The sequence below is a fragment of the Phodopus roborovskii genome, unplaced genomic scaffold (assembly GCF_943737965.1).
Source record: "Phodopus roborovskii unplaced genomic scaffold, PHOROB, whole genome shotgun sequence".
NCBI classification, from domain to species: domain Eukaryota; kingdom Metazoa; phylum Chordata; class Mammalia; order Rodentia; family Cricetidae; genus Phodopus; species Phodopus roborovskii.
This window is the reverse complement of record NW_026125377.1, coordinates 24,840-38,174: the sequence shown is the minus strand read 5'-3', so window position 1 is coordinate 38,174 and position 13,335 is coordinate 24,840. Positions and strand designations below refer to the sequence as shown.

At 43.6% G+C, this 13,335-nt stretch overlaps 1 protein-coding gene across 1 annotated transcript in view; it reads right to left on the bottom strand.

Annotated features, from left to right (window-relative positions):
- Window positions 1-465: 465 nt before the first annotated feature.
- Window positions 466-13,335, bottom strand: part of LOC127214614 (forkhead box protein P1-like) — a 29,161-nt gene continuing 16,291 nt past the window's right edge. The window contains 5 exon segments of the mRNA XM_051174955.1: window positions 466-1,406; window positions 6,469-6,548; window positions 6,550-6,636; window positions 10,929-10,998; window positions 12,773-12,894. Of these exon segments, the coding sequence (XP_051030912.1) occupies window positions 1,262-1,406; window positions 6,469-6,548; window positions 6,550-6,636; window positions 10,929-10,998; window positions 12,773-12,894 (504 nt within the window). The 3' untranslated portion in view covers window positions 466-1,261.

Here is a 13,335-nt window from a genome sequence, read left to right as displayed (position 1 = left end):
GGAGAGCCTTCCATGGTCATCGTGCCAGTCTAATTATTAAGGGTTGTTTACTCTTTTCATTGTCTCTCTTGGCTGTGTTTCCTGATGCTGAGAGAGTGTGGCAGCAGTTACTCACAATGGTGGGCACAATGAAAAGATCTCGAACGTTCCCATCCCACCCCAATACTGCTCTGTGAAATGAATCTGCTATGTTCCTAGAGTATGTGCGTGTGTTTCTCTCTCCTTTTCTGTCAACCCCTTCTCCTTCGGGCAGGACACCATGTCCCTGTGAGAGGACCTTCAGATGTAAGGTGCAGCCTTTGGGATCTTTTCTCTTTTCTTTCTTTCTTTCTTTTTTTTTTTGAAAAAAAGACCAAAATGGAATGTTTTGTTTTGTTTTTGTTATTTTTTTTTTTTAAACTTGAGAGAAACGTGGCAATGCCTATAGGAAAATGGAATGAGTGCCGGAAAACTACAGACGAGAAATGACATTCAGCTTTGTATAATAAAAACACCTATTAACATTCATCACAAGGTACAGAAAACGTGAAGCCTCCAAGAGGCCATGGGCCCAAATGGAGGCCTGAGGTCAGAACTTAAAATGGTACAGAAGAAGAAAAGGAAAAAAAAAAAAAAGAGCAATACATTAAAAAGTTTGGGATAATTATTTTTAACCCCTCCCCCCAATAAACACACAAAGGCCTTCCCCATCCCAACTGGAAGCAAAAACAAAAACAAACAAACAAAAAAGAAAACCAAAGTGAGTGAAGGCAGTGATATCAACATGCAGTGCTGTGCAAATAGGTCGTCCACTGGAATCTGGAATTCGGGCGAAGGCTTGGTCTGCGGCCGGCGCAGGTGCGCGAGCTCAGTCGGGTGTCCTCGGTGGGTGTCGGCCTTGGCAGGACAAAACTGCAGTTCAAAGTCTGCTGCGAAAAGTGAATCCGTTTACCGAATTTACAACACTGATGTTGACTCAAAGAGGAAAATCCCAAGTACCAAACAGGTCCATCCAATGCACAGAGTACAAATCCCTTTTGTCAACAAAAAGTAGAAAAATCAAAAATACTCCCAAATGGGATTCTTGATGGCACTAAGAGTTAACACATTTCAGAGTTGTCAAAATGTAGCGAAAAACCCTCCAGACCGTACAACGAGCGGAGAACGGCTTCACTGCTAACTTCTGACCTGTTTTTTTTTTTTTTCTTTTCTTTTTTTTAAATTTGTTTTGTTTTGCTTTTTTTCCCAATCTTCGGTCTCGGGGGTCGGCCCGCCCAGAGGTTCACTCCATGTCCTCATTTACTGGTTCATCTTCATAATCTCTGTCATGGTCAAAATCTGGACTGTGGTTGGCTGTTGTCACTAAGGACAGAGGCCCTTCTGCTTCCTCGGGGTCAAGGGGTTCCTCTTTGACGTGTACGGGATGCCTATATATAGAGAGAGATAGAGACAGATATGGAGATGGAGATGGGGGGGGGGGAGAAAACAGGCTTAGAGGGGCATCTGGATTGATGTATAGCCGGAGTTGGGGCAACCTAGAAGACGCGTCCTACAGCAATGACACTGTCCTGTAGAGACAGAGTGACCCTGGCCACATGTGTTTTCAAATATAGTGGGAAACTTGCTATGACCTTATATCTGTTGATATTTTCACTGCCCACATCCCAAGGGTCTAGGGAACCACATGTGGCTAGGGGCTTCTGGACTGCTCAGTATAACAGCACTGGTGCTCAGAGACCCTTTGGACATCTCTGTTTTAGGAAGGATTCTGGACAGAAATCACTTCTGCTTTTCAGGACACACAAATTACTGGACGACCTTGTGACAGTGCAGTGTATGGAGCTCAGACTCTCTGTTTCTAAGAGATTCAGGGTGATGGTGCTAATCCCAGGACCACACTTTTGAGTGCCAAATAACAGGCCCCATAGCGACATCCTGGGTGGATGAATGCCACCCTGCAAGTAATTACGTGAAAGGGGAATCTGTAATACGGCAGTGGTTCATGGGGACCACTGAGCACAGGAGGCTGGCTGGGCTAATCATGACTTGCTGTGTGTTCTGCTCTGCTAGTTAACATGCAGAACCTATGAAAGAACCCTCCAGAGGACGACCCCAAGTGAGGGCCTATCATTAATCAACTTCAAGCAAACACAGCAAAGAGACACCATGATACATGCTTGAAGCTCCAAATTAATGCATATTTTTACAAACTGTCAATAAGGCAAGAAAAGCCCTGCCAGGAAACACAAACGGAAAGGAAAAGGCTTGCTCAACACAAGGGTGTGATAAGAGAGCAGAGCCCCAATCAGAATAATAACACTGTCAGCTGTAAACAAGGCAAAACATGAGGCCCGGCTGGTAGCCGCCACCGGGACGCTCTAGCTACCTTGAGAGCTGCCAACTTTCTCATTATGGACTGGGGCTCGGTTCATCTAAAGGGGGCTGGCATGATCACACAAGACCACTCTGATAACAACTGTGAAAAGCTGTTCGTAAATCATATTTACAACTGATCTCTTGCAAATACAAATGACTTTCTGTTGTGGGGGGCCTTTTGATATGTAAAAGAACCATTCAAGTTAAAATGTGCCCATCTCTGAGACACGCTGCAAATGGGAGGGACTTATATTGGACATTATCAAGTATTAGTAATAAGAGGTGGTACCAGAGATTGGCTGGCTTCCTAAATAATTGATGCTGTATGCAAGCCCCAAAGGCCCCAGGAACCATTTAAAAACAAACAGAGGCCTGCCCTGGAAGACAGGAACCTTCAAAATCAATTGACACTAAAATTAGCACAGCATAAAGGGAGTTGGGGGGGGGGGCTAGATGTCAGATAAATAGCTTTAAACAATTATACCCATATTCTTACATACCATTTGTACAACAAACCAGAGATGCACAGTATATTTTATACATGGGTCCTTGGCTATTTAAAATTCTTAATAGTCGTGCTTGTCTTTGTTTCTGAAATAAGGCCTAGGCCTAGCTATCTAGTCTGCAGAGTTCCTGAATGGAAAATATTCACTTCAAGAGGAAAATCAAATACTGCAAAGAGGGCAGTGTCCTTCCATGCTTGGGGTACCATGTCACTGAACACGTCACATGCCTGTGTAGTCAGCCCCGATTATGGTTACTGCCAGTCCCTCACTTCCCTTTGGGAACATATTATTACATGCTTTAGACACAGCAGGAATTATTTTCTTACTTTTGTGTATTTTGTCAGGCATTCTGCAGTCCCTTCCTTCCCCTCCGATGTTTGCATAGTACAGTGAGCCACTGCTAGCCATTAATCTTTCTCCTTCTGTTGATTTACCTCCTTGGGATAAATGTCTAAGAATGCAATTGTTGGAGCAGAGGCCAAAACATCTTTATGGCTCTCCTGATTTATTGGGATATTAATTTGCAGAGGGGTGCTATCAAGTGAGACTCGATGTCAGTGCCCCAAGTGTTACTTTGAAAGAACAGTTTGTGGTCTCACAGGTGTGCGGTATAATCCGAGTTACCTTAAACCACACCCCCTGCATTACCAGCCACATCAAATGTTTAGTTCTGTCTCCTGATTTCACTACAGGGAAAACTGTGACTTTACCAATCATTCCATGAACTGACTGTGGGCTTGGTAATAATGTCCAGCAGCAGGAATTTGCCTTTTAAAAACATTTTTTTAAAGCAGTTACTGAGGCTCAACTGCTATTCTCCAGAATGCCACTTTTCAGCTTAAAATTTTTAAAGCTATAATACTTAGTACTTAAAAATCTCTGGTTTCCAAGGTGCAGTGTTACACAAAGTCTCAGAGGTATGGATCGGAAACGCTAGGAAAATATAGACTCATCTTAACTCGTTGTTGTTGCTTTACAACTGTAAATCATGGCCCCCAACAACAAGAACAACAAATGGAAGGCTTTCCCCAAATGAGGGTTCTTAACACCAGAGACTGTTCTGTTCTCCCAAAAAACTCATTGAGTATTTACTGTGCCCCAGACACGGGTAATGATGCTGACACATCTACATGGTCTAGCCTAGCGCTTAGCATAGAATGGATGGATGGATAGCCAACAAATACCACCAACAAGATCTGCTGTGCAACGACCTACAAGTCTACACCAGACATGACAGTAAGGGTTCTTTAGCTTTCCATGTAAGATTCAGACTGTCGTTAAAGGCTTCCCTCCCACTGGGCATATACATAGTGTGCCAGCTACAGAATAGGGCTAAACAGTGGGTGCCTCTCTTAAGCCCCCTACCAGGCCTACTATTTCCAAAAGGGTTCCCAATGAATAATGGAGCAAAATACCATCTCTCTGTTCCCCTTACATCTGAGTAATCCTTTTGTACAGCCTTCCTGGAAACACAAGGGTTTTTAAATTATAGACAACTAGTGTTTCAAGGCATTGTGTCCCTCCCTGTTCAGGGTATACACACATCACAGAGCCTTTGGTACGGTGGCCCTTTAGCTCCTACTGGAATGAAAATATGCTGCCCCCAAATCATTATTATGTGACTACCTTCTACAGGGTTTTTTTTTTTTTTTTTTTTTTTTAAGAGAAAGGCAATGCTGTGCTTTGTATCACAGCAAAGTGAAGAGCAGGGAGCTGTATTACAACACCAGCTTCCTAACAGTGTCTTGTAAGCCTTGCTGTAAAGTTTATGGCTTGATTTATTCCAATAGACTGGAACAGTTAAAAAACAATTTGCATCCTAGCAGGGTAATGCACACTGGACAAGAATGAAATCTCTGTCATTACAGAACTCACTTAATGGAAGTACGGGGTCAGCAAGTCTAACTGGCTATGACACTGATAGGAACACAGTGAAGCTGTTGTGGGCACAGAGCACCACGGGGGGCACATGGCGAAAACCTGATGTGTGAGCATCACGCTTTGATAGCACAATGCAGGGGCTTTCTCTCTCTCTCTCTCTCTCTCTCTCTCTCTCTCTCTCTCTCTCTCTCTCTCTCTCTTTCAAGCAGTTGAGCCTTTGTTTTGTTACACACTAGGATGACTGCTGTAAAACACAGTGTTTTGGTACCTCTGCAGTTCATTCACTCTTGTTAAGCAACTGAACTTCCATCTCCATGAACCAACCTACCTTTCCTTCCTTCCCCATGCTTTCTTTCTTTTACATGGATTACACCTTGAGTTTGAATAGACTGTAAAAAAAAAAAAAGCGCTGTGCCTTCCACTCAGTAACTTCATATAGCCTTCCTCAATGGCTGTGTCTTAGAGTGGCTCTTATGCCTGAACTTTAATGTTGTTCTGACAAACTGTCCCAACAATGTTGAATATCGGTGAGATAACAAAAGAGTCAGAAACACCAGCTTGCTTTAGGGAAGATGAATTTGGTGGCAGTAGTGGGAAAGACACACACATTCCTAAAATGCTAGAATGTCAGTGCTGTCAGACTATGCCCACAAACTAAAAACCATCACCCCACCTCTAAAGATCCCCTTTAGAGCACTCAGGGCATGGGATTAAAATGCTAGAAAGCAAAATCTTAGATTTCCCCAGAAGGCTACCATTCCCCCCCCCCTTTCACTATATGCCAGTTTGTTCCGTGTCTCCTTGTTAAAGGTCACATTTTCCATTCCCGTCCCTTGAATTTCCTAAAATAAGATGTTGGTCAGTAATCCAGAAAGAATGTGCAGACAAGTGGCCTATTCTTGGAGCGGACAGCACTGGAAAACACTGAACTGGTTTAGTCCCTCAAAGTGGGCCATGGCTTTGGAGAAACTCGCTGAAAAGGGAGACTGCCATTAGCCGCTCTTTCTTTTCTGTTTTTCAACCCTTCCTAGGAACAAAAGAGGGGCTACGGCAGAGGCGGTAGTTTTCAGCCTTCACCTGCCACAAAGGGGCACCCCACCCGGGTGGCCTTGTTGAGATTTGTGTGGTCCCTGTGCCATTCGCATCCAGCCCAGGCGACCATCACCCATTGCTTCACTCGGTTATATGTGCTCTCATTATCCTGCCGTCTGCTGCTGTAATGCTCCTATTAATTTTCCTTTTGATATTTTAAGAGCAATCTATAAATCATGCCTCCTTTCATGTGTGCCATCATTAATGCTTGGTAATAATGCTGTGGTGTCGAGCTCAAGTGGTTAAACTTAGCGCACGACCACGTAAACATGCATCTTTTCCCGGGCTGGGTTCGGCTTGCCTGGAAACTGAACACACCATGGGCTTTCTCAGAGGTGTATGCTGACTTTTAGAGGAAAAAATCACAGTGTGACTTAAAAAATGGTCTGAGACACAAAGTGGAGGGACTGCTCATTTTCTTGCTGTGCACACTTACAGTGGATGAAACCCATCTATCTCTTTTATGAGAGAGCTACTAACTAGTTCTTTTATGCACTAACAAGTGACACTGAGGCTCTTAAGGAATCAGAAATGATCAGAAAGGTATACAGAAGGGCCGGAGAGGAGCATCCTTGAACATTTAGCAGGGAGACTGGGATCAGGTGACAAAGAGCTCTGGGTGGATGGTACTCACACAGCTTGCATAGGGGATCTGCCCGGACTGCTGTCGCTCTCGTTGCTGTTGGTGTGCTCCATGGCCCCATTCAGCTCCTCCCCGGATGGCACTGGCCAGGTTGCCCAGAGTGGGATTTCCCATGGAAGCGGTAGTGTACAGAGGTATGCTATTCTCAGCCATGGAAGCCTGCATCAACCAAAAGAAACCCAATGAAATTGTAGGGGGAGACAAGACAAGAAAGCTCTGTGTTAGGAACATGTGGTGTGTTTGACCGCCTGTGATTCAAGTTCACTGTATCATGGCTGACAATTTCCAGGAGCTGTGAGATTTTGCTTGAGAGCTGTAGGAGCCCTGGACTTCATTTGGATAAGCTATCTGAGCACTGCTGAGTCCATGGGTGAAGTTGCCTGCTGGCCCTGCCTTGTGGAGTCATACAGTTTAGACAAAAGTATTTAATATGAAGTGTATATCCAATGCCTTTTTTTTTTTTCAAGAAGAACTGAATATTTCCAGCTCATAGTGAAATATAATGGAATTTTCATTTCTTTATCCACTTTGATGACTCCACTATTGGATATCCAAGAGTTGATCAGATTATATGGCCACATGGCTCAAATTTATGAGAACTTCCATAGATACCCATAGTAAAGGAGGAGGTTATAGAACCGGAATCGCTTTTTCTCTCCCATCATTCCCATTTTAATGATTTTTGAACCTGCTTAGTGAAGGTTGACATAACCAGATGAAGGCAACACCCTAGGCTTCCAGCCTCGGACCAATGATGGAGGACTTTGAGAGCAAAGAAGAATCTCTAACAAAAAGAGAGGCTAAATCTTATTTCCTTTCCAACTAAGTATTTCAATATTACAGGTGACAAAGTCATTCTAAATATGAGTGTCAGACAAAAAAAAGAAGGGGGGGGAGGACCACTCCCTACTCCCCCCAACTCAAAAAGAAGCCCACCCCCAAACTCAAGTTTGACAGACTACTGTTCATTTTCTGTCACACCAAATGTAACTATTATGGCCACACTGTCTACAATGTGGACAATTGTCCAAAAATACCATGGGACTAACAGAACCCCATTTATTTCACTTGGGTAGGAAGTGTGCCCCAGTGACTTCTCATTTTATTATTCAGGAGGACAGACTTGGAAAAAGAGGCAGCTGTAATTAAGATGAAGATTTATCAAAATTGTCTTCTTGCAGACTACACTATGCCTGGTTTTCCATCCTAATGAGAGAGAAGTACGATCACAAGACAATCTGGCAGAGTGGCTTCAGTTGGCCCATCATGTGAGAGTCCTAACTATTCTAGAAAAGCTGGCACCACAGAGAAGGTATGAGCCAGGAACAAAGGAAAACAGGAGCGGATCCGGGCTGCAGTGAGTCTGCCTCTTAGTCAGTTACAGTCCTGCTCCCGTGTAAAACCCAGCGTCTCCCTCTTTCCCCTATGGACTTCTCTTTTATAAGTCAAGGGAAGAGGGTACCATCTCCCTGCCTTCCCAGCGTGGTGACCAATGCCCATACTTCTGTGGCATGTTGGATAATCTGCTTGCATCCAGCATCTTTTATAAAACCAATAAAACATTTCTATGCTTTCTGGGCACAACAGTTGGCAAAGTAATATTACTGCCAGCTGCAGCCGGGCTGCCATCTCTAGCTGCCTTATGTGAGCCTACATAGTGGTCACCCTCCCCTGCCATGTAAGTACTGCCTGGACTGTCAACTGTGTAGCCCTCTCTCTGGAAGTACCATGGGATCTGCTCTCACTGAACATGTTGCATGTTAAGGATGGAAAGAAGCTGATGCCATTGTTACCTTGATAATTTATTGGATTCTAAAGTCCCAGACTGAGAAATAAAAACCATGGAAACAACTAGAGTCTATTAGGATGAGTGTCTGTTATTCTTTTTTATTCTCAAAATATTATGGGTAAAAGACACTTCTGATTGTAAAGACCTTGTCTTGGTCCTTTAACTCTCAGACACAACCTAAGTACAGAGAACCAGTCTTGTGCCTTTAAACAAAACACTAGCCACTGGGCTACAGTAAGATCCTGGAGCCTGGTCTACCACCATGACTCCTGAATACTCTTTTTGCAGAGTGAAGGATCAGAGCAACTCACAAATTATCACCTTCTAACAGGTCCTTCCTGTAGCTGATGCTCTTAGGAGCAGGTATGTCACAACGTTTATAATGGACTTAATTACATAAATGATCCTAGGCACAGTATGTGGCTTCATATCAAACCGGCACCTCTGCAAGGAACACAAAGGTTCTTAAGTGATGGCACACGAGTCCGTAAGTACCAGTGTCTGGAACGTTAACTGCTCTGAGCTCCCCGGGGAAAAGGCAGTCTATAAATATGAAGCTTTACAGTTACCCGTAGTTACTTCTCTTTTTCAGAACATAATGCAATCTGTCCCAAGCCCCATGTTTTATTTCTGTAGTGGATTCTGCTGTCCTATTTTATAAATTGTATATCATGCCGTTATGTCGCTCTAGTAATTTTTTTTTTTAAGATATTGTTGCACTGTTATTTTTACTCGCCGTGAAAAATGGAAGTGGGTGATAATGGAAAGGAAGGCCTGCTGGTGGGGTCTTTATTTAATTTGCATGGCAGGAAGCTGTCTTGTATGATTGGCTGTCTGCTGGTGGGGAATCCAAATTCAAGAGGAGGGGCCAAGGAGATACTCCTTAAAGAGTTCCTGGAAAGCTGCAGGACAGTTCTGGGTGAGCAGGGAGACACGAAGTGTGCAGTGCGTGCAAAAACAAAGGTTTGGGAGATGAAGCATGAACATGTCTGTAACAAAGCACGCTAATTGAAGGCAGTCACATAGTTAAGGGAATCCAAAGGACAGGGCTCCTTGCTTATTTTTTTCCCCCTTTCTGCCTCGTGAATGTAAAATGTGCTTGTAATTTTAATACCCATCCAGATAAAGCTGCCTTTAAATTCATACTTCACAAGACTCCAGGGAAAATAAGTTACTAATGCATGGTATTTACAGAGGCAGCGTGTAAGCGGGCTTTCATTTGCTCTTCTAAAGTTACTACGTAAACCACAAGTAATTAAAAGAAATGCAGAGAGTAGTTTCTCCTAGTAAATTTGGTTCAGGCTAAAAAGAAATAAATAGAATTACTGAGATGCTCAGTTCAGCGGGTCTGCCTTGAACTGTATAAGGGGCACATTATCCTCAAGGAGCCTGAGGATGCCACGGGTGAGCTAGGAAGACAGGTCTGTGGCAAGCAGAACAGGGGCTCAGTCAATATTTGTTTAGTAAGTGGTGAGAATCAGGCTGCTGTCAATGCTCTTCCTTCCCCATCCAGTTCCCATAATGCCACATGTTCCGAGCCTTTTCCCACTGGCATCCTTCTGGGGTGTTTGCTTCTCTATTCCTGCCTTTACTTGGGCTTTTCTGAAGGACCATAACACTTCCGAGACATCACAGACTCCAACAACCAATTCTGCTGCAGTATTCACACTGAACAGTGCTAGAAGTGCGTGATTGCTAAAGCAAGATAAGTGGCCTATCTGATGTACATGTTTCAAGATTCTTTTTGTCCTAGCTTTTTAGAATAGTCGAGGGTAGGTCTTTTTTTTTTTTTTTTTCTTCCTTCCTTCCTTCCTTCCTTCCTTCCTTCCTTCCTTCCTTCCTTCCTTCCTTTCCCTAAACAGATAGATCCTGGCTACCTCTGAGCTCTTAAGGGAGATCTGAGTATGGCATTAGGTATTTAAAAGAAGTGATGCCAGATGCACTGTTAATCTTAGAAATAACTTGGTGGTGTGGTAACTGTGAGAAACAAGAAACTCAAGACTGGCTAGACACCTGGGTCTTTCCTCCCGTCACTCACACCCAGGGCAAACACCTTCTAGGACCTGCATTGAGGTAATATGTGCTTTATTTGCCAGCAGGGAAAGAAACATTGTGTATGATGATGATTAGGTTTTCCTGAACAACTGTCTGGAAACGTCTACTTTCCTGCTTAAGCAGTTGACTTACACAAGAAGAAACAAACCCAGACCCCACTCCCACGGAAAGAAAAGGTGTTGAAATGGACTTTAATAAAGCCTCGCTTTCTCTTTAAACCTGTGAACAATGGAAGGTCATGTGACATGGTGGCCTATCATCCAGCACATTAATAGCTGTGCTAGAGTAATTACACTTGTGGTATTTTTGCCTCAAGTGAAATTCTGAAAATAAGACGATGGAAATTATGATACTGCTGATAAATATTAATAAGTGAACTTTTAATTTTTTTTTTTTTGCCACAATATTCAAAATGCTGAGCATCCTGCTAACGCTGAAGCAGCCCGATGTGTTTGCCTCCGGGGGAGAACGATGCTTTGCGCACTTAAGAAAAAAAGTTTAACGGAATTAAAATTTAATATCTAATTAGAGTGAGGCTAATATATTTTGGAATGAGTGGGGGAGCTCTGCTCCTGTGCTGCGGATTGGGGATGGCCGTTAATCTTACCTGTAAGGCTGCATTGAGAGGTGTGCAGTAGGCGTGGCTGCTCTGCATGTTTTTAATAAGGGAAGGGTTACTGTGTAAGGAAAAGATAAAGACTCAAAGTTAAATGCAATCCACCCATGGGTCCATGGTCAGTTTTGTCTTTAAGCTTGCTGGTAGCCTTTCCACATTAGAAATTCTTCCCCCCTCCCAGTCACCAAACTGAAGGGAAAGTTAGAGCTTATCTGTGTCTGGGGATCGGTCTGGTGAAAACCTTTGGGGATGGACCTAGCTGCTCACCCCGGAGAAGCTGTCTTGTATTATAACACATGGGTATTTCCCTCAGAGGCCAATCTGCAAAGGGGTGGCTGCTGCCCACACTCCAATAGGAAGGAGAGAGCCTGGCACAGGGCAGGCTGCCTGGCACTGCACAAACAGTCTCTGCTAGGAGGCTTCACTCTTAGTTGAACTTGACCCTGACGGCTGGGGGAATAACACTATTATTCCTACATTGTAAAGCAGGAGCTTAGGCGGTTGCCTTTCCTGCACAGCCCAGTCTGAGAGAGCACACTCTAATTTGGTGTTATTTCTGTTGAGAAGGTAAAAGGAGACAAGATACTTTTTTTTTCTTTAAGAAAAGCATCTCTGCCCTAGTTAAAACAAAAACAAAAAATACTACAAAATTATACTGGACATACTGAGGGAAAAGCACGGCTTCCAGTAGGTAATGAGGTTCATTTATCAACAGACTTTGAAGGAAATGACATTATCAATCTTTTCCCTGTGCTTAGGACAATTTGGTTTTCAGTTTGGGAGACAGGTCTCTGGACAAAGTCCAGGCTGTGCTGGAGTGTGCAGCCCTCCTTCCTCGGCCTCCTGGGGGGGGGCTGTCATTACACGCACTCACCCCTATGCCCAGCTTGCTAGGCATATTCTTAGTTATTCATATTTACTATTACTTGATTGTTCACACAGAGAACACCAGACATATACTGCAATCATCACTTCCTTTCATTTGCAGGGGTTGGGGTAACACAGGAAATACCTAGCTGTGAGGGTCCCCGTAAGCTGCTGAATCAAAATACAGTCAATCGTTGGCATTAAAGACATTAAAAAAAAAAAAAACAAAAACAAAAAAGCATCATTCTAGGCACTGGCGTTCCAAAGAGAAACGAGCGAGGTACATGTACAAGTCACACCATTTAGTTTCTGTTGCAGAGAGCTGTGGCACTGCTCTGGGGTGAGATGTCATACTACATGGGATGAGTCAACCATGCAAAGCCAAAGCAACAGCAGAAACAAAAGAACAAAGCAAGTAAAGGCTCTTACTGTGCGCCAAGCTCGTCAGAGTTTTCACCGGGGCAGTATTTGCGAGGACGGCCTCGTTGAATATGGCGGCCACGTATAAACTCTTCATCATCAACTGTCCAAAAGGACCCAAACTCATCCTCTACTCTGATAAAGCACTTATGCAGTGAGAGGTTGGTGCGAATGGCACCCTGGGATAGGAGCAGCAGCAAAGGAGATGGAGTGGCAACAAAAGGAGACGGGGTTGGGGGCGGAACAGACATCCAATACAGGGAACAGGAAAAGAAAATAAAATGCAATAAGCATAAGCAAATGGCTTGTGAGGGTTAATATGCATCGCCGCCTAAAAGCTACTAGCATGTGATGTAACAGAGACCAGCAAGCAGGGGCAGGGGGACTGGTGGGTATACGAGACAGGAGGGATGAAATGCTCTTTTGCTTCCCTTAACTGAGACAACATGGAAACCAGTTCTTTGGTCTGACGCCGCCTAGCAGCCTCTACGTTACACTTGTTAGCACAATCCGAGCTGGGCTAAGAAGTTCAAACATGGCGGACGTACCCACTGATCTTTTGTGGCCTCCGTTTTTGGAACTCTACTTCATCCACTGTCCATACTGCCCCTTTAACGTTCTCTACTCGCACAAAACACTTGTGAAGACTAAGATTATGACGCACTGCATTCTGCAGCAAGTATAAAAGAGAGAACATTGACATTTTTTTTTCTATAAGAAAAGACTCAAAAAACAAAAAAAAAAAAAAAAAAAAAAAAAAATAAAAAGCCAAAAACACAACAGTACATTAGGCCCCCCATCTGTAAAACCATCCTCCAGAGCTGTAGCCACCCCACCCCCACCTCGTGGAGAACTTTCTATGAGTGTCTTTTCCAAGAAAAACCCCAAATTATGGTCTAATAGTACTTTGGCATTGAAGCCTAATATCTGGTACCATGTGATAGATGTTACACTGGTAAATATGCATGCAAGCCCTAAGCAGGTTCCTCCACATAAATCTAAAATACTGTTAAAACGATGTCAAAATCAGGAACTGTATAAAGTATAAAAGCTATTCTTTACGACCCATCTATGTGGGATTCACAAAAGGGTGTTTATTTTTAAATCATGA